At 38.8% G+C, this 21,851-nt stretch overlaps 1 protein-coding gene across 1 annotated transcript in view; it reads left to right on the forward strand.

The window, feature by feature from the left end:
* The window catches only part of UPP2 (uridine phosphorylase 2), a 60,001-nt gene that overhangs the window by 19,344 nt on the left and 18,806 nt on the right, over window positions 1-21,851 (forward strand). Inside the window, exons 3-6 of the mRNA XM_006880819.1 lie at window positions 4,895-5,053; window positions 8,310-8,424; window positions 17,059-17,268; window positions 19,465-19,611. Coding sequence (XP_006880881.1) covers window positions 4,895-5,053; window positions 8,310-8,424; window positions 17,059-17,268; window positions 19,465-19,611 — 631 coding nt within the window. The remainder of the gene's footprint in view (window positions 1-4,894; window positions 5,054-8,309; window positions 8,425-17,058; window positions 17,269-19,464; window positions 19,612-21,851) is intronic.

Raw genomic sequence — 21,851 nt, forward strand, 5'->3', positions numbered from 1 at the left:
ATAAGTAGCATATGATTATATAAAAATATTAATTAAAAAAACTGTGTATATTCCACTGTCCACATGTAGAAAACAGTGAACTGTGGTAGGACTTGAATGTCACAAAATGGGGAAGTTTAATTCTTTGAAGACTCTAGGGATATTTGAGAATGAGTCCGTTCTAGTAATCATTGTCTGAGTCCTTGATATGTGTTGTGATGCCTCAAAGACTCCTTCATAATGCATTTCTACCTTCTTTGAAAAAAGTATAACAGATGCTAAGCTTGTTTTGGACATTAATCATTGTAAGTGACACTTGAAATCAATGTTTGGTGGTGGTCTTCAGCCATGTTTCTCTTTTCATTAATGAAAAGTCACATGTAGAGGTGATATTCAGCAAGTCTGATTTAGGAATAATGCTTCAAGAACTAAGCGAGCTGCTCTGCCTGTACATACCATTGCTACATTTCCAGAAACACTGAGGAACGTCTGTTGATTACAGTAATATCTATAGTTCAAAGAAGAACTCAAACCACAGCTATTCCCACATCTGTTTCAGTTTTATGGTCAAGATGAATGGCTGTAATTTACATTCACTGGCATCATAAAATTAGGTTATTTTCAAACTTCTGTACATTGAAAAAGGGGAAAAGAGCTTCCTTGTACTTAGTTCTTGCACCAAATTGTAACTATCTATAGCCATAGAGGAAATATTTATAAACAAACCATCGTCATTTTCACGCTAAGCCATGATCTGGTCCTCTTTGTTCCAGTTTTCATGGTTGAGCTCCATTGTGGTTTCTTAGCAACCTTATACCCCATCTGAGAAACTCACAAGAAGGCACAGAGAAGTCAATAATAAGGGTCAAAGAGGAGCAGATGGTATAGATAAAAAGATAATGACATCATAGATTTGCACATGAACATGGCATAGAAATTATTGTTAAATGAAAACAGAATGTACTGTATAATCAGACCACCCAATAGTTATTTGTTCATTTGTGAATGAGAGCTCCTACTCTACAATCTTCCTGAGTTAAGTTTTTTTCTTTCTGTCCTTAGGAGGGTGTGTGCCAGGCCAGGCCTTCTTTCTGATCTTCTGTCCAATGCTGCCCACATCAGTCAGACACTACTGACTGTCGTTGCTTTATTCTAGGTCATGAACCAGTTTCGTTTGTGTTAAATTCTGCACTACTACAACAACTAACATGTTTAGAAGCAGAGCCAGTAAATTGCTTCATGATAAACTGTTAACATTCATCCAACACTTGGAATGTTCTTGGCTTTGTGTAATGTTCATTGCCATAAGCAATCCCATCTCACCCTTTAAAACCTTATGAAAAATACTACACTTTTCTTGTTTGGGGAAATCATAGGTATTAGATGTGTGATGTTGAACAAATTACTTAATCAGCAGTGGGGCTAGGATTAGAAGTTAAGCTTACTTAGCCTCAAAGGGCAGGACTCTACATTGTTTTTCTTTGTATGAAAGTCTAAAACTTGGAGGCACTTGGTTTGTGTGTAAATAGAATAGTCTGAAAGTAGAAACTTATGTCCTTTTGAAGGTCTTGATATGAGTCTAGAATCCATGTTTTTAAAGCTGCCTTTCCAAATGTTGCCCCTTCACATTGTTGCTGACTTAGACCATATACCTCAAGAACAATATTTTTTTAGAAGGTCTAGCCTGAGTTCTAGCAAGAGATTTAATTTATTCCCAGAGAGCCTTTACCATTATAGATAAACAAATGCAAGGTAGGTCTTGAGATGCAGTGTTACTTAAATATTTACACTAGACCTCCAGAAACAGACATGATAGAGAAAAAGTAATTTACCACAAAAATGAGTCCTGTCTTCCATCCTAAGACTAACCTGTACTAAATTGAATGGCTTATACCTTCGACCAATCCTATAATCCCACTTATAGATCTATCGCAGTCAAACTCTCTCTTCTAAATTTCCTACCTTTAAGTCCCTTGATAGTCTTTTAGTCAATTATAAATTTTGAAACCTTTGGTTCCTGATTCACAATGTAAGAACATGTCCTGTTTTGTGGTCCTTGTAGAGCAACCATTTTTACTCTGTAATAATGAACATTTCCCCAAACTAGACTATCTCTATCATTTAATATACTTCATTTGATTTTATTTAAGCACACACTGTGATATTGCTCAATGGCATCTATTGGTTTCAAAGGCTCTTCAGGATCTGTCTGTGCACCTCAACAATTACCTGAGAATATTGGCAGTTCCCCATCAATGTACTGTTACAGCTGTTTTGGGAGATCTGCAGCAGTATTTTGCTTGCATGTGATACTAATGATATTATTGTTATTATGTGCCATTGAGTCGCTTGAGACTCATAGCACCCTATGTACAACAGCTCTATACCCTGCTCTATCCTGTGCCAATCTTATTGTCTCTATTCCACTTACCCTCACTGCTCCAGTCACTGAATCAATCCATCTAATAGAGGGTCTTCCTTTCTTGCGCTGTCTCTCCACCTTCCCAAGCATGGTGTCCTTCTCCAAGAACTGGTTCTTCCATGAAACATGTCTAAACTATGTAAGATGAAACTTCAGAACCCTAGCCTCCAAGGAGCAGCCTGGCTTCATCCTCTCCAGAATGACCTGTTTGTTCTCCTATCAGTCCATGGTGTATTCCATACTCTTCTCCAGCACCACAGTTCAAAGGCATCAATTCATCTTCTGTTAGCCCTAGTCATTGTCCAGCTTTCTGACACACAGCAAGTAATTGTAAAGACCATGACCTGGATCAGGTACACCTTAGTCTTCAGATGGACATTATTGCTCCTCAGTACTTTGGAGAGGTCTCTGATGGAAGACTTTACCAATACAATACATCTTTTAATTTCCTGGCTTCTGGTACCAAAAGTGTTGATCGTGGAGCCAAGCAAACTGAAGCTGTTAAACAATCTCAATCTCTTCATCACCTATCATGATACTGTCAACTCATCCAGTTTTTCTTTGTTTTCTTGGTATTGAGTTTTAGTGTCATCTTTTGTAGCAAGCTTTTCAGGTCCACCTCAGTTTCAGCAAGCAGGCTTATGTCTTCTGCAGGTTGTTGTTCCTCCAATCCTGATGCCACATTTCTCATATAGCCCAGCCTTCCAAATAATCTATTTTGCATACATATTGAAAAGGTATGGATGTAAAACACATCCTTGGTGTACAGCCTTCTCAATTTTGAACCATGCAATGTTTCCTTGCTCTGTTCTGACATCTGCCTCCTGGTCCAAGTATAGGTTTTGCATGAAAATGATCAAGTGTTCTGGGATTCCCATTCTTCACAGAGTTAGCTACAGTTTATTGTGATACACACAGTCACATGCCTTTGCATAGTCAATGAAACAAAGATAAACATTATTCTGGTACTATCTGCTTTCAGCCAAGATCCATCTAACATATTGTACCATGGCTTCTTCTAATTCCAGCCTGCACATCTGGCAGTTCTCTGTTGATGTGCTGTTCCAGTCACTTTTTGGATAATTTTTCAGCAGAATCTTGCTTGCATGTGACACTAATGATATTGTTCGATAATTTCCACATTGTGTTGAATCACCCTTCTTGGGAATGGGAACCAGCTAGGGAGCTGTCCTCCAAATTTCCTAATCATTCTTTTGTGTGTGTGTTTTTTTTAAATGCACCCATAGCAGTCTGTTAATTAGGAAGTCACTAGACGTTTTTGTTACCACATTTAATTTGATTTCTTTCACCCCTGGTCATAGTATCTATCTAATTTTCAAGATGTTCAAATGAAAAAGAAATGCAACTCTTTACAACTGGTGAGGTACAGCAGTGGGTTTTCCCAATTTGTAATGATTAGCCTTGCTCCAGGAGGCTTTGTTTTGAATGAAATGGTAGGTCTTAGGAGAATTCCATTAAAGCTTTAAGTTAATATAATGCATTTTAGAAAGAAAACTTAAAATTGGGAATATGGGATTAGAAAATGTTTAAAACCATTTCTTTTCCTTTGGATCACTTGTTAATTGCATATTCTTTCTAAAATATTAAGTATGCTATGACTGTTATGTGCTGTCAAATCAGAACTGACTCATAGCTGACCTTGCGGTGGGTTTTCAGAGACTGTAAATAGCACAGGGGAGATTGCTTGTCTTTCTCCCACAGGGCAGCTAATGCATTCAAACCAACTGCCGTTGTATTGGTAGTGCAACTTCTTAGCACTAAGCCACTAAAGCATACACTCAGCTAATGCTCAACATGAAGCTAGCTTTTAAAACTAAGAAGTTGAATGAAGTTCTCTGTAAATCCACTCATAACCTAGCTCATTGCCATTGAGTCAGAACATGCTTATAGAAGTCCCTCCACTGGATTTTCAAGGCTATAAATCTCACAAGGAGAGGTTTCCTGTCTTTCTCCCTTAAGAGTGGATAGTGGAGGGAGCTCTGGTGGCCTAGGGGCAAGAAGCTGCACTGCAATCCCAGAGGTATGTAGTTCAAATCCACCAGATACTCTGCTGGAGAAGGAAGGGCAATCTCCTCCTGCACCAGTCAGATCCAATTTGATGCTACATAGAATTAATTTTTTTTTTTTAAGACTGGCTAGTGGATTGGAACCACCAAAGAGGTGGTTCATAACACAACTACCTATGGAGTACATCAGTCATCACTAGAGCTCCCTCTATAAACCAAACCACCAGGAAACACCTACTTAAAGAATATAAAAATGTATTTTGCTTTCCTAATCTTTTTCTTTACTAGTCTAATGTAACAGACTTTCCATTTGGTTGTCTTATTTACAGTTCAATGATAAAATTAGTCATACACATATATGGTTAGGAAAGTAATAAAAATACGAAATACAAGCATTTGTATGAAGTACTGACCCTTGATTCTGTCCCAACTACAAAAGCAGACCATTGTTCATTTTCTTTAACAGTTTGTCTGTGTTGGTGGGAGCCCTAACAGAATGAAAGCTTTTGCACTGTTAATGCAAAAGGAACTTGGGTATGAGGAATGTGGAGAAGAACTAGAAGATATCTGTGCTGGGACAGACAGATACTGCATGTACAAAACTGGCCCTGTGCTCTCCATCAGTGTAAGTACTTACTGGTTGCATGTTAACCAGTTCTCAGCAGGCAAGAGGAAAAGTGTGACTTTCTGCATGGAGGAGTGCTTTTCCCCCTCTTACACAATCACACTAAGTACCCAGGTATGAGATTCAATATTGGAAAAAGGCCTAGAGGCAGAACAAAGCGTTCAATGTCACCTGAGTTTATTAGTTACTACTTAGCTGTTGAAGTAAGGAAAAACCTTCTAAATGCATGCCTCGATCTCTTTAGTTGGTAACTTATTAACTCAATCACAATTTTCTTTTTCCTATTCCCTATCCAGCTTGGAGTGTATTGAGTTATGAGCCTGTTGTTGTTAAATGCCATCAAGTCAACTGCAACTCATGGTGATGCAATGCACAATGGCTCTGATCCTTGCCTTATCCTGAGCTAGTCTCATGATCTCAGACACACCTACCCACATTATCTCAGTTACTGTGTCAATCCATCTCATCTAGGGTCTTCCCCTTTTGTGCTGTCCCTCCGCCCTTTCCATAGTGGTACTGTTTAACCTTATAATAAGCTCACTGAAAAACTACTCAGGTATTTGTAAGGAGTCCTTGTGAAGTGTTCTCTTGCATTTAAAATGTTGAATAACTCTGGACTCACACAGTGCCCTCAGACGATATGAAAGTGAAATTATTTGCCAGTTCAGGGAGCATACAGGCCTCTTCCTAAGTGGACTAGGGTGTACATGTACACATTTTGGAAGGTGTATGTGAGTAAGCACTCAGTTTGCTATCTAATTTTTCTCTTAAAAAGGGCTGTGTTGCTAATCACTAGCTCTAAGCTCTTTCACGTAGCTGGATATTGGAGCTCTCAAAAGGGATAGGAAGTCTCTGGCTAGGAATGGCAGGAGACTGTGTTTAGAGTCTACTGTACAAGTGGGGACACTGTAAGTTATAAGTGGCTCTTATGCCAGGGAATAGTGACCATCACTCAATCGCTACCTAGTTACCCTTTGATGGAAGGATGGAGAGCATGGCTGTCAGGTTAGGATAAAGAAGGAAAGATCATTCCGTATCAATGGAGTGGATACGTTCATCTGCATTCTTAACCAAAAATGCCTACCTGCTCTGCCTCAAATGGGAGCATTCTTTAGTTTGTCTTTTATCAGACTATTATAGAATATCTACTTTAGAAGGAAGTTGAATAGCTTCCAGTGTTGGAAAATCATATTTTATTCACGTTCCCCTGACTTCTATATTATACGTATTAGTCCTTTTGTGTACAGTGTAAGTGAATAGCACAAAAATAATGTTTATTACAATTTTAAGTCAACAGAAACATGTAATTAAATCTGAGAGTAAGACATAAAAACTGTTAAAGATTGACTTTGCTTTCTTGTAAGGGAAAAAGATGTAAAATATATATCATACTGACAAGTCAGGGAGCTCTGGTGGCCTAGTGGTAAGAATCTGTGCTGCAATTCCAAAGGCACACAGTTTGAATCTACCAGATGCTCCATGGGAGAAGGATAGGCAATCTTCTCCAGTACGGCTAACTGCCTCTGAAAACCCACTGGAGGGTAAGCCAAGGGTCGGTTCTGAGTCAAGGGTACATAACAACAACAACAACAACTCACAATTCAGTCAAGAAACATTCATTTAAATAATATCAAAGCTTATTTTTAGTTTGTGATTGTCTTTCTTTGTTGATTAATGTTTGTATCTGCCTTATTTATAGATTAACAATAAAAATGAGATAATTAAAAGGTAGTTTTAAAAAAAATAGGACAATGAATGAATGGAATTCCAAAGTCTCTGTAAATGTTCATTGAAATGAAAAATAAATAAATTAATAATAAAATAAAAAAAATAGGGAGAACGTGTCTAATTAGTGCTCCTTTTTAGAAAATTCTTCATCTCCAGCAGTTGTTGAGGTAGAGGTGAGTGTATGTGAGAGAGAGAAAGAGAAAGAAGGAGAGAGGACTGACTTAAGCAGAGATACAGCCCATTTGCCATTTAACCACCATTCTGCATAATGAGTGATAACCATAAACCTAACAAACTGATTTAGCAAGCATCTAATATATCAAATAATCACCCATCTTCTTAATTTACAATTGAGGAAAATTAGGCTCAGAAAACTTATTAGTGGCAGAGTGAGTGCCAATACTCCAGAAGTGTTAATCATGGATATATGAAAGCTTATGCTTGGATTCTGGTGCTGGGGAGGGAACAATGCATTAGGAAGAAAAGATATATTCAGTGGAAGCCAAAATAGGGACATTTCAGGCTTCCACTTAGTGAATAGCTATGATTGTGAGAGGAAGGGAGCTCAGCTTAAGGCATCATGGACACAGGCCCATCCATTTTCCAGGCTCACTACTGGGAGAACTAGTGTCTGGTATCATCTATTTGAAAAGATGGTCCTGGTGATTTTCTATATTCAGGCTTTTTAACCAAGAGAAGGATATATTGAGGGCTGCACTAAAGAAGCCTATTTGACTGTTGTTTTGTTAGGTATGAAGTTATCACCAATTCTAAACTCATCACTGGCTGCTATAATTTTTCAGAATGTAAGATCTTTCTGGAGAGTTTTTGGAACATAATGCAACCATCAGGAGTCAGTAAATCTCCTAAGCTGTGTTCAATCTTGTTGTAACACTGATCCTACCACCCTCAATGTTGAAGAAAACTAGAGCTACTGTTATGACCTATAGCAACCTAACTTTATTAACACATCCAGAACAAACTCCAGAATGTTAAGCATGAATGCAGATAACTCTTATCTCTACCCTAGAACCTTTCAGGGCTCATGCAGAATTAGCAACAAGTGAACAAAGCTATTGAGAGAGATGAAATGGATTTACTGTTTCTTTTAATATAATGAGAAAGAACAGCATGACAGTTGAAGCTAAATTTCCTGACATCAAGTCAATCTTGCAAAAACCTCCTTCTTTCCTTTCCTTCCCCTTAAAGCATCACTCTAAAGACCAGAGTGGAGAGATGCCATTGCCCTGACACACTTGAAACACTGGGCAATCCAGGAGTTCTGCTTTTGACAATGAGGGCAGAACTCAACTCATGGGGAGATGCTTGTCTCTGAGGCTCCCATTGTTCAGCATATCATGTCACGTAGGCGTCCGTTAGAGATGATTTAATTTCCTCAGCATTGGCAGAGTCTTAATGATTATGTAAATGTATCTGAAGTCTGTTAACTTGTAATGAAGGGAGAAAATATGTCCTGTGCGTGTATTAGTTTTGAGATTTATAATGACTTTTCCTTTTCTCTCCACAGCATGGCATGGGCGTCCCCTCCATTTCTATTATGCTTCATGAACTCATCAAATTACTTTACCATGCTCGATGTTGTGATGTTACCATTATCCGAATTGGTACATCAGGGGGAGTAGGTGAGATGGATTGATTTCTATCATTAAAACTGAGTAACTCGAGCATAGACAATAGCTACCAAAATAGACGAAGCCTAGCAGAAATTTAAGGAACTATACCCATCTGCTCTCAACAAGATGGATTGACACAGTGTCTGCATCACTGCACTTAAGTATAATGGAGATCGTGAGGACGGCGTGGACAGGGCAAAGTTTCTATCTATTGTTATAGGGTCACTATGAGCCATAGTCATTTCAGTTGCACAAAACAATAGCAGTAACAGCACTCATATTACTTTTTCTCCAGGGAAACTTAGAAGGAGGGAGAAGAGCTACTTCATCTTGTCTAGATGGTTTTAGTTACTCATAGTGTTGTTGTTACTTTCAATAAAGTCATCCCCTTACTTATGGTGACTCGATATGCAACAATATTGGATGATTGTAATTCACAGAGTTTCTAATGTCTCCCCAGGTTGTCCTAGTCTGGGAGCCCCACTGAAACATTATAGCATTATAGCAATATGCAAGTCTTTCCTGATAAGAGAGATGTGCTTATAAGCAAGAGTTGTTTTCTTGAGGTGCATTACCAGGGAGGAGATCGAACCTGGATCTCCAGTATGTTGTTGCTTTTAGGTGCCATCGAGTGGAGTATAACTCATAGCGACCCTATGCACAATAGGGAGTAAACCTGTCTATCCTATACCATCTTCATCATCTCTGACACATTTAAGAGGACCCACTGCAGTAGCCACTATGTCAGTCCATTTAGTTAAAGGTCTTTTTCTCTTTCACCTACCCACTACCTTTCCAATTATCATGTCCCTTTCCAAGGAATAGCCTCTCCTATATGTCCAAAGTATGGGAGACAAAGCTTTTCCATCTTTGCCTTTAAGGAACATTCTGGCTGCACTTTCTCCAAGACATATTTGTTTGTTCTTTTAGCATTCCATGGGGTAGTAAGTACTTTTCTCCAACACCACAACTTAAAGGCATTTGTTCTCCTCCTGTCATCTTTACTCATTGTCCAACTTTCAGATGCCTAGCAAGTGATTGAAAAGACCAAGGCTTACATCAAGGCCACCTTAGTCTTCAAAGTGACATTATTGCTCTTCAGTAATTTAGATAAATCCCTAACTGCTATGCAATATGTCTCCTCATATCCTGACTGCTGGTATCAAGAGAGTTGATTATGGAGCTAAGTAAGATGATGTTGTTGACATTTTCAATCTTTTCTCCAACTAACGTGATGTTACTTATCAGACCAATGATGAGAATTTTTGTTTTCTTGGCATTGGGATATAATCCATATTGGATCTGGAGCATAGAAGGTGAACACTCTACCCCTGAACCACTACTACCTTCTTTTTGTTGTTGTGTACCAATGAGTTGGAATCGACACATAGCTGACTTTCCAGTGGATTTTCAGAGGTAGTTAATTACATGGAATGAGATTGCCCATCCTTCTCTTTCAAAGCAGCTGGTGGATTTGAAGCACATCTCTCCAGGATTGCAGTGCAGCTTCTTAACCGGTAGGCCACCAGAGGTCTCTTTTAGGAATTAGTAATACAGAAAAATTGTTGGAAAATATTTTGGAAGATGTCTTCGCTATCGAGTGGAGTTCTGGTGCTGTAATCCATAGGGAGTTTCACTGCTAACCCAAAAGTCATATCTCTCTAGATCATTGGAGAAAGATGAGTAATATTTTCTAGTGCAACCAACTGAAACCCAACTGAGGGTCAACCAATGAGTTGGTTTTGACTTGACAGCAATGAGTTATTGAGTTGTAGTTATCTATTACTACTGTAACAGAAGCCTTACAAATGGATGACATTGTTCTTCTTCTTGTTAGGTGCCATTGAGTCGAGTACAACTCATAGTGACCCTATGAACAACAAACAGATCTGAACCCTGTCCTATCCTGTGCCATCTTCACATCTCCTTAAATATTGTATCCCATTATGGCAGTCACTGTGTAAACCCACCTGGTTGAGGGTCTTCCTCTCCTTCATTGATCCTTTATCCTTCCAAGCAATATGTAATACTCCAAAGAATAGCCTCTCCTAGCAAAACACCCAAATTATGTGAGATGAAACCTCATCATCCTGGCCTCCAAAGAGGACTCCAGCTGTGCCTTTTCCAAGACATATTTGTTTGTTCTTTTGGCAATCCATAGGATGTTCAGTGCTCTTCTCCAACACCACAGCTCAAAGGCATCAATTCTTAGTCTGTCATCCCTACTCATTGTCTAGCTCTCAGATGCATTGAAAAGTGATTGAAAAGACCATGGCATGAATCAGATGAACCTTGGTCATCAGATCAGTATTCTTCATTGAATGACCCAGAAAGCATAAAAAAAGAATATGGAAGGAATACACAGAATCATGGTACCCCAAAGAACTAATTGATCTGAAAAATTCCGTAAAGTATCATACCAGCAGGAGCCAATAGTGATGAAGGAGGAAATAGAAACTGCTTTGAAGACACTGGCAAAAATATATGGCCCCAGGAATCAGTGAGATACCAATTGACATATTTCAATTAATTAGATACAGCCTTTCTATTCCAGAAAATTTAGAGGACAGCTGTCTGGCCAACAGATTGGAAAAGGTCCACATTTGTTCCTATTCCCAAGAAAAGTCATCCAACAGAATGTGGAAACTATCAAACAGTATCATTAATATAACATGTAAGCAAAATATTGCTGGAGATAATACCCAAAAAATGGCTAGAATGGTACATAGATAGAAAACTGCCAGAAGTTCAAGAAGGATTTAGAAGAGGAATATTATTGCTGATGTCAGAAGAATCCTGGCTGAAAATAAGGAATACCAAAACAATGTCTATTTGTGCTTTATTGACTATGCAAAGGCATCTGACTGTGTAGATAATGGCAAGTTGTGGCTGACATTGAGAATAATGGGAATCCCAAAGCACTTAATTGTGCTCATGAGGAACCTATATCTGGTTGAGGAGGCTGTTGTGTGAATGGAGCAGGGAAGTGCTACATTGTTTGGAATTGGGAAGGGTGTGCATCAGGGTTGTTTTCAATCTCCATACCTATTCAATCTGCACACAGAGAAAATTATTTGAGCGGCTGGACTTTATGAGGAGGAAAGTGACATCAGGATCAGAGGGAGACTCTTCAATAACACAATCTTGATGGCTGAAAGAAGGGAGCATTTGAAGCACATGTTGCAGAGGATCAAGGAATGCAGCTTTCAATATGGATTGCATGTCGATGTCAAGAAAGCCAAGATTCTTACCACTGGACATATAAGCAATATCCTGAGGAATAGAGAAGAGATTGAAACTGTCAACAACTTCATCTTGCTTGGATCCACAATTAACACACTTGGTACAATCAGTCAGGAAATCAGAAGACATAATGAACTGGGAAAGTCTGCAATTAGGGCCCTCTCCAAATTATTGAGGAGTAATGATGGAGGATTTTAGCAATTAGAAATTTATTTTCCCACAGTCTGCTGCTAGGTGCAGTCTTTGTTTTTTGTCAATACTTTCAGTGCAACTTGGACTTCATCCTTCAATACAATTGGTTTTAATCATATGTTATCTTCTGAAATAGTTGAGTGTTGATCAAGTGTTTTTTGGTGTAGTGACACTTTGTGGTTTTCTCCCATCTTCTTTTATGCATTATGCATCATTCAATTTTGCCTATAGAAACTTTCACTATTCCAACTTGATGCTTGAATTTTTTTCTTCAGTTTTATTGTCTTGTGAAATATTGAGTATACTCTTTCCTTTTGGATTTTAAACTCCAGGGCTTTGCACATTTCATTATAATACTTTGATTTGTGTTCACTAACTGCCCTTCAAAACCTTCTATTTAACTCTCTTCATGTTTCTTCCTTTATCTTCTCTACATTCAAGAGCAATTTTCAGAGTCTCTTTAGACAACTGTTTTGTCTTTTCATTCTTTCCTGTGTTTTTATTTTTCCATTCATATATATTGCATTTCATACATTCCTTTATTCACATTGCATTCCATACAGCCATTCCTATACATTATGTCTTATAAAATTAATCATCATTGATTTATACTCTATCTTTCAGATTCCCACTAGATCTTTCTTAAGTCCTTGACTCACCAAACTTTTTGACCCCATGATTCCTCTCATCCTCTCACCCTCCTGGCCACTCCCCTTCCTTCTTTGGACATTTATATACATCTTACTAGTTATTAGTGACCTTTTACTTTGATCAGGATTATGTTCTTGATGTAATCATATAAATTTTTTGGTCCTTCATGCTTATTGTATCAAATCTATTCTTGAAAGGGTCTCTAAATCCAGGTGGAATATACTCAAAGCTGAATTTGGCTTGTTTTCCTATTCTTCAGCTTTAATTGGCGTTTGCATTTCTCTTAGCTTAGACAACTAGAAGTTTGAATGCAGGTAAGCAGCTTTAGGGGAAGCTTTTTCTCTCTGTGGGTGCAGAGGAAGGCTCTTGTCTCTTCCAATTGTTTCTTGGTTCCTTGAAAATGATCATGTGGCTTGACATCTATCTTTTGCCATGTCCTACTTACCTAGTGTGATCTTTTTTATATTTTGTAAGAGATTTACTCAAGACACATTCTATACTAACCCTGCTTCATTAAAATAACAAAGACAACCCATTTCTTAACAGGGTTTAACCATAGGCATGTTGTTTGTTGTTGTTATACACCATCCAGTTAGAACTGACTCATAGCTGACCCTCTAGTGAGTTTTCAGTGGCAGTGAATTGCACAGGAAGAGATAGCTCATCTTTCTCCCTCTGAGCATCTGGTGGATTTGAACCACTTGCTTTTGGGTTAACAGTGTAATACCTTACCACTAAGCTATCAGAGGTCCCCAAATAGAGATTAGAATTTATAACATAGATCTTCTTTGACACAATTCAGCTCATAACAAAAGTAAGTTTTGACAGAATAAATTTTGGGTCATGAGACTTTTAAAAGTGCAAAACTAAGTGTTTTTAAGGAGGGGGGAATGCTTCCTTGTTTATTAGAAAAATTGATAGACATCATAATTCTTCAAGATTGGAGGAAGACTCTTCAACAACCTGTATTATGCAGGTGGCATAACTTGCTGAAACTGAGGAAGGCCTGAAGCATTTGCTGCAGAGGGTCAAGGACTGTAGTCTGCACTATGGCTTGAAGTTCAAGATCAAGGAAATAATGATTCTCACCAATAGGCCAATTGGAAATATCATGATAAATCGGGAAATATTGAGATTGTTAACAATTTCAGCTTGCTCAGTTCCGTAATCAACACTCTTGGTATCAGTAGTCAAGAAATCAAAAGATGAATTGCATTAGGAAAATCTGCTGTCAAGGACCTCTCCAGAGTGTTAAAGAGCAATGAGGTCAGCCTGGACACTAAGGTGTGCCTGATCCAGGCCATAGTCTTTGCAATTTCTTGTTGTGCATCAGAGAGCTAGACAATGACCAAAGATGACAGAAGAAGAGTTGATGCTTTTGAGTTGTGGTGCTGGAGAAAAGTGTTGAAGATACCATGGATTGCCAATAGAACAAACAGGTCTGTCCTGAAGAGAGTGAAACATAGCTGTTCCTTCGAGGCAAAGATTTTGAGGCTCTACCTCACAAAATGTGGCATATTGCCAGGAGGGATCAGTCCTTGGAGAAGAATGCTTGAAAGGGTGGAGGGACATCATGGGAGAGGGAGACCCCGGATGAGATAGATTGACATGAGGAACTGGGGTAATGAGAGTAGGTGTGTCAGAGACTGTGAGACAGAGCAGGATTCAGAGCTATTGTACATAGGGTCACCAGGAGTATAATCAACTCGACAGCATCTAACAACAACGTAATTCTTAGGTTATGTAGTGATTATAACTAAATCTCCTCTCTCTGCTGTGTCTTTCATCAATATCAAGAAGAGACCAGGTTGAATAAAATTGTCTCAGAGCCGGCTTTCCTCCCCTCCTACCTTAGTTGGTTAGTCAGTAAAGGGACCTTGGCTTTGCAGCCACACTGGGATATTTACCTCAGTTTTTTGTTTGTATTTTAAATTTTGAGGATGTGTTTTCCTCCAGTCTTTTCTAAAGGAGTAAATTTTATTAGAGTATAGTTTAATATGTCATCAAATATAAACACTGGCAGGACATGATAACAAAAAGGTTTAAGACATTATAAGTAGATTGACAAGAGTGAGTGAGAGTTTAAAAATAATGTTTAAATGTTAAAAGAGAAAGAATCTTGAAATTGTAGATATTTTTGGAACAAAAAAGACTAGAAAATCTCAACGAATCAGAAAATCAAAGTGACCACCCCAAAGTGACCAGAGTGATAGCATGTCCTTGAATCAAGCACGACCTTTCCACAGTCATAGCACAGGCCTTCAAAAGGCAGCCAAGGCCTTCACAGATGGCAGAAAGGACATTTGTGGAAGTCCAGAATGAGAAGGAAAATGCTAGCTATCGTTAGACTAGGTGTCCATCTGGACTATATTTTATGCAGTGGTTCCCCCGTCTCATTATAGTAGAGACCAATGCATTGGAGGATTAGATGTATTGTTATGAAACACAATGCCACTGAGTTGATTTTAACTCACAGTGGCCCTCCCCTGGATTTCCAGGACTGTAGATCTTAGCAGGACGTGACAACCCATCTTCCTCCCCAGGAGCCACTGGTGAATTTTAGCTACTGGGAAAGCTTGACCTTTGGTTTAATAGCATAGTCCACTGGGGATTATGCTACCAGAGCTCCTAAGATTGTTATTAGTTGCTTTTAATTCTTGCATTGTATATTAAAGCTGCTTTTAATTCTTGGGTATAAAGATCTGTCTCCATAAGCCTCACTCATGAAATGTACCATCTTTACTACTATAGTTGCCATTTTATATTATGAGGGTATAGGTTGGACAAACACTTTGTGATCACCTGTAGCCAACAAGCTTGGAATCCAGGCCTTTTGTTTCATGGTATCATGATATATACAATATATAGGTAATGCTTTCATCACAGTGAAGGTCTAAAAAACAGGAAAATTAAACTTTTGTGTTCATGTGACACCTTAGTTTGGAAGGTTTTTTTTCTCAATAACTCTTATTCTACCAGTATGATAGGTCTATTTTATGTTATGCCACACTACTCTTGGGACAAAAATAGTACAACTTCTTTTTTGGTAACACCATCACTTCTTGGGTTTGGTGGCCTAGTGATAAGAAGTTGTGTGGCAATTCCAAAGGCTCATGGTCTAAATCTACCAGCTGCTCTGAGGGAGAAAGGTTGGTAATTTCCTCCCAGGCAATATGTTGCTTCTGAAAATCCATGGGAGGGTGAGATATGAGTTTATTCTGGCCCCAACATGCACAATAACACACAACTAAATTATGAGAAAGTATTTGATTCTATATTTTGTCCTTTGACAGAGTATGATGTAAGTTATCCAAAACATCTAAGTTTTAATATGACATATTAATAACTCCATTTTTGATATACACAGCTTCAACTTTCTCTTACTTATTTTCCTATATACAGGACATGCAAAACAATTTAAGGAGCTATTTTTAAATTTATTTTAAGTCTGATGGACCAAGACTCTGTCTTCAAAGTTTACGCTGAGTTTTCAGGTGGATCTTCTAAAGTGTTTTATAATTAATTCTACTTTGATCAGTATTGAAATTTATATAATCTAGGAAGATACAGCTCTATTCTATATAACCGAAAACCAAACCAAATACATTTTAATCAAGTCAATTCTGCCTCACAGCAACCCTCCACCATGTTTCCAAGACTGAAAAGCTTCATAGAGTAGATTGTCCATTTTTCTCATACCAATAAGCTGGTAGATTCAAACTGCCTATGTGTCAGACAGCAATCCACCACTCTAGGTGTTGACAAGACTTTTTTTTTTCTTTTTTCTGTAAAAGGTCAATTAGCAAAGGTCTAGAAAAATGGAAAGTAACTATGTGTGTTGCTTTTTGCTTTTCCTTTGGTTTTCCCTCCATGGATTCAACTCTATTAAAGGAAGTGACTTCTTGAGCTGAGAGTCCTGAAGGCTGAGTTGGTGGTGGTCAGATGGGACGGGTTGTATAGACCAAGAGAGCAATCAGGCAGGGAAAAGAACAGTTGGTAGGAAACAGTTGCTCAAATAAGCCCGAGTCCATGAGCAAGCCTGACTTTAGAAATGGAAGGTCAGCCAGGAGGTCTAATCTACATAAGGCCAGGGAGTGGGGGGAAAAGGGAATGGGTGTGATGAGAGTCAGGAGGAAGAGAAGACAGAGATGCAAAAGAAATTATAATAATTAAGGAGTTGCAGGAATGATTAAATATCAAGTAGTCACATCACTTTCTAAAAGCGACTTGCTGGCAGGCTCATCTAGTTTATTCCTGACCTAATTTATTCAAATTTGAGCCCGAAGGGTACTGCTAATTTGCATGTCCAAGAGTCATGTTTGTCTTGAAATCTAAACCCCATCACATTGTAAACGTGAATCTGGAAAGACAGTAAATGTAAATGCCTGTTCAAAATGTTATTACTTAATTGCACTTGGAAAAGAAAATAATTTTAAAGATGAAAATGAAAGAATCATTAGTAACTGGAATTAATTACTGTTGGCAGAATAGGCTACATACAGTGTGTCAAAAGAAGGCACACTTCTCTAATCGCTTCTGTTTTCCCCCACTCTGTAGGGATTGAGCCGGGGTCTGTTGTCATAACCGACACAGCTGTAGATGCCTTCTTCAAGCCTCGGTTTGAACAGGTAATCTTGGACAACATTGTCACCCGAAGTACTGAACTTGACAAGGACCTGGCTGAGAAGCTATTCAAGTGTAGCAAAGAAATCCCCAATTTCCCAGCCCTTATTGGCCATACAATGTGTACCGATGATTTTTATGAAGGTGAGAACAATTTATAAACCGTGAAAGCCACAGAACATTGCCAGCAAGCCTTTTGTTATTCAAACTCATAACTTATATTAAAAACTCCACTTTAGAAAAATTAATCGTTGGGGATTTAAAAGGGACTGAAACAGCCTTTTTCATTTACTAAAGCATAGGAACATAAGGGCCTAATAAGCTGCAGAGAAACATCCATAATGAATTTATATTGAGTGTGGGCTTAATCCTCCAAGAACAAATTGAATACTAAAATGCAATTAGTGATGTTAGCAAAATCTTATCTCTGTTTATGCCTTTCATTTCAATCCATGATGCAGGGGTGGGGGATAGAAATATGTTAATCTTATGATTCTGCTGTTCATTTGTACCCCAAAAGGATCTGGTATCTGGGAAAGAATGTGGACCAGGAAACAGGGAGACATTGGGGGGAGGGGGAGGGGTCATACCCAAAGGGATGAAGTAATCTTGGAATTGTTCTTCTACCTCTTGGTCAGTACTGATGAATTTTCAAGCCAAGTTCAGAGATTAATGAAAGGTTATTGTCAAGTTGCAGCTCTTGCAACAAGGAGAAAAGGGGGAAATCTCAAGGTCAGGCTGTTCTTTTTGGAAGAAAGTATTTAAGCACAGTTGTTTTCTTAAATACTTTTTAAGGCTGTTTTAGATACTTTGGGAGAAAGTATCTAAACAGCTTGGAGAACATTCTAAAAATCTTGGGCTTATGTAGTTGTGTTTGAATATTTTCATATAAAAAAGGCACATAATCTTATTTTAAGTTGCTTTTCCCCCATTTGGATCAAAATTGGGGTGATATATTACAGTTAGAAAATGACATATAAAGATAGGTTAAATAATCTATAAGCTTTACTTCAGGCCAGTAGAGATGGTGTCATTCTATCACTGTCATAAACTAGGAAGTGTGTTGGTTTGTTAAGAAGGGAGCCACCTTCCTAGGTCACTGGCCTACAGTCACTTCATCTGGAAGGTTACCAAGAGTTTAAGCCAAGACTTGCAAATAGCAGGCTGTTGGAATCAACCTTAGCCATATTTTCTTTGGACTGCACAGTACTGTTATTTATTGTCAATTAGTTAGCAAATATTTAAACTTTCTGGAGATTTCATAAGAGAATACAGATTTTTGGCTTCTTGAAATAATAACATACCATGAAAATATAAAATAATTTATGCATGGCAGCTCTGGCAAGCCCCCATCCACAGCTGGGACCACCTCTGCTGGAGGGAGAAATGGCCACCTCTTTCAGCCCAACTGACCCTCTCATTTCCCAGCATTCCTGACATTACCTGTCTGCCTTCGGGGATATCTGCCTTTGACTCAGCTTCAGGAACACTTCTGTGAGAGGTGCTGACTGGAAATTATAAGGAGAATGGAATGAAGAGAAGCAGTCAGGGTGGACGTAGCACAAGAGAGACCAGAAAGGGAGAAAAAACACAGGAAGGGCAACAGGAAGAGGCCTGTGAACCATTACAGCGTATGAATGCTGTTAGCCCACTTGCTTCAGCGTGAACCGTTCTTGTGGCTGGAGAGTAGAGAAATGGTACATTCCTAGGTGTGTAAAGCATGGAAGAGAAATAATAGACCAGATTTTCTCCATCTCTTCTGGTTTCATTAGTTGATACCAGGGATAAGAAGTGATAAATTAACCCTGAGGGTAGCCTGGAAAGGGAAAAGTGATTGCATCGGGGTGACCTGAGAAGTGTGTGGAAGGAACTCAGGTGGATGGCACAGACTGATTATCTCGAGGTGGCTCTGCTATGACTTGATGGGCTTATGAAGAGGTGCAGTGGCCAATGAATGTCCCCATCTCCAAGTAACTTATGAACATAACTGAGGCCTGAAGTCCCTTCTTCTCCCTCAGCATCTGATCTTAGTTTTAGGTGAACCTCCAAGTCACTGAGGCAACTTGAGATTGTCCTCAAAAGACAGAGCCCTCAATGAACCCCAACATCCTTACATCATTAGCGGTGCAGTAACTCCATAGTCCTTTGCCCCAGAGCTGGAATTCTCAGAACTATGGAGATACTTCCCTACACACAAAGCTTTTGAAACCGGCACAGCCTAGCTCCCCGATCCTCTGATAGAAAGATTCAGACAGTTCCCCCTGGGAACAGGCCTGTCAGCAACTCCACTGTCACCGAGCATGGATATCAGGTTATTTAATGCCTTCCATTCTCTTTCAGGCCAAGGTCGATTAGATGGAGCACTGTGCTCTTTCTCAAGAGAAAAAAAGTTAGACTATTTGAAGAGAGCATATAAAGCTGGTGTCAGGAATATTGAAATGGAATCAACAGTGTTTGCAGCCATGTGTAGACTTTGTGGTCTAAAAGGTAATGTATCCATGAATCCCTGGGGTCAGAATTTTCACCTTTTTTCACTTGTCAGGAGGAGAGAAAGAGACTTGGATTAATATTCTTTTGGGCAGAATGCTTTCCTTATTGTTGTTTATGTTTATAATACATATTATAATGTCTCATGAGGGCCAAGATATTATTCCTATTATGCAAACCACAAAGTCACTCCTCCAGGGTCAAGTGCATTGGTCAAAGTCATTAACTAATAGGTTGTATAGCTAGACCTTGACAATAAGTTTAATTTTTTTCATCCTGGTAATGAATGCCATTTTCCACTAAAATGTATTTATTACAGTAAGATGTAAATAAGATATTCCCCAAACAATCTATCAAAACCATCAGCATGGTAATGTGTTTTAAAAATGTATTTATATGCATTTTTACTTTTCTTAGTTTTTCATTTTGAAAATTTTCAAAAATACAAAAGGTAAAAGAACAATACAATGAATATATACGAAAAATTCACCTAGATTCAACAATTTTTAATATTTTATTACATTTCTCCTCTCTACAAAACACACACAAATGTTTCTTTTTCTTTTCCAGCTGAGCAAAAGTTTACAAAGCACATTCATTTCCAATTTATACACATTTTGTTTCATAATCTTAATTACAACACGTACAATGGAACAACCCTCTTACTGCTTCTACCTTGGGAATTTGTGTTTGCATTAATCTTGGACTTTAATCCCTCCTACCTTTTAAGCTATCTATCCCTTGCCAAATCCTGACCTTTCGAGTTTATGAGGGTGGTTATTGTAAGGAGTAAGTGCCTCCCTGGTGGTGGTGGTCATAAAGAACTCTCTCTCTATTGTTTGGCTGAAGTTTGAACCTCAGAGGTCAATTTTGCTCTAAATTCAAATAGTGATTATGGCTCATGGTCTCAGGGATTTCTTTGGTCTCTGTAAGAAAAACAAGCATGGCCATTTTTATGGCTTTTTTAGTTCTATTTCACACTTTTCTCCCATTTTGTCTCAGATCCCCAACTGTGACCCCTTTTAGAGGGGTCAACATTAGTAGCATCTGGTATCTGGTATTAGGGCATCTGGTTTCAGGTCATGAAGGTTGAAGTTCATGTACCCTTTAATCCTTTAGACTAATTGTTTCTATACAGTGTTGTTCATCTTCTCCCTTTTTTGTCCAGAGATCAGTAGTTGCACTTTGAAAGCTTTCACAACTCTAGTCACGACTCACCAAACAGGATGTAGAACTTTGTCCTTTGTGGTCTCTACATTGTACAAATTGACCTTGATGTTCCCTAAGACTGTTCTTGAGGCCCTAGGACCAAGCAACTTATTCTTCCCTGGTATTTGATTATGATTAAGAAGTTTATGTGACTTGGCCCCCAGGATTGGCTCTGGCATATGCATTGATAAATACATAGCACACACCAAGGTGCACCTGAAACAGTACATGGTCTTTGCAATTACTTGCTATGCATCAGAGAGCTAGACAATGCCTAGGAATAATGAAGGAGAGTTGATGCCTTTGAGCTGTGGTGTTGGAGAAGAGTATTGAATATACCATGGGCTGCTAGGAGAGCAGACAGGTTCATCTTGGAGAGGGTTAAACCAGGATGCTCCTTGGAGTCAAGGATTCTGAAGCTTCATCTGACATACTTTGAACATGCTGCAAGGAGGGACCAGTTCTTGGAGAGAGACATCATGCTTGGGAAGGTGGAGGGACAGCGCAGGAAAGCAAGACCCTCAATGAGATGGATTAATTCAGTGACTGGGGTAATGGGGGTAGGCGTGTCAGAGACAATAAGATTGACACAGGATAGAGCAGGGTTTAGGGCTGTTGTATATAGGGTTGCTATGAGTTGCAGGTGACTTGAAGGCACATTACCACCACAACAACTTTTTTGAGAATGAAGAATTTTTCATTCTTTCTTTAAGAAAGAATTAAAGAAAAAGGAGAAAAAGTAAAAAAAAATTCACTCAATTGCTAGTTCTTGTTGTGTGCCATCGAGCTGTCTGCAACTCATAGTGACCTTACATACATTAGCTCTGAACCCTGCCCCACCCTGAGTCAATCTTGTAGTTTCCAACAGAACTCATGCCATTTCTCTAGTTACTGAGTCAATCCGTCTCATCCTGGGTCTTTCTCTCCTGTCTGGTCCCTCACTCTTCCAAGTCTGATGTCCCCCTCTAAAGACTGGCCTTGTGCCCAAAATATGTGAGACAGAGCTTAAAAATCCTAACCTGCAAGAAGAA

Source organism: Elephantulus edwardii, unplaced genomic scaffold (assembly GCF_000299155.1).
Source record: "Elephantulus edwardii isolate Elephantulus edwardi_28Jun2011 unplaced genomic scaffold, EleEdw1.0 scaffold00010, whole genome shotgun sequence".
NCBI classification, from domain to species: Eukaryota; Metazoa; Chordata; class Mammalia; order Macroscelidea; family Macroscelididae; genus Elephantulus; species Elephantulus edwardii.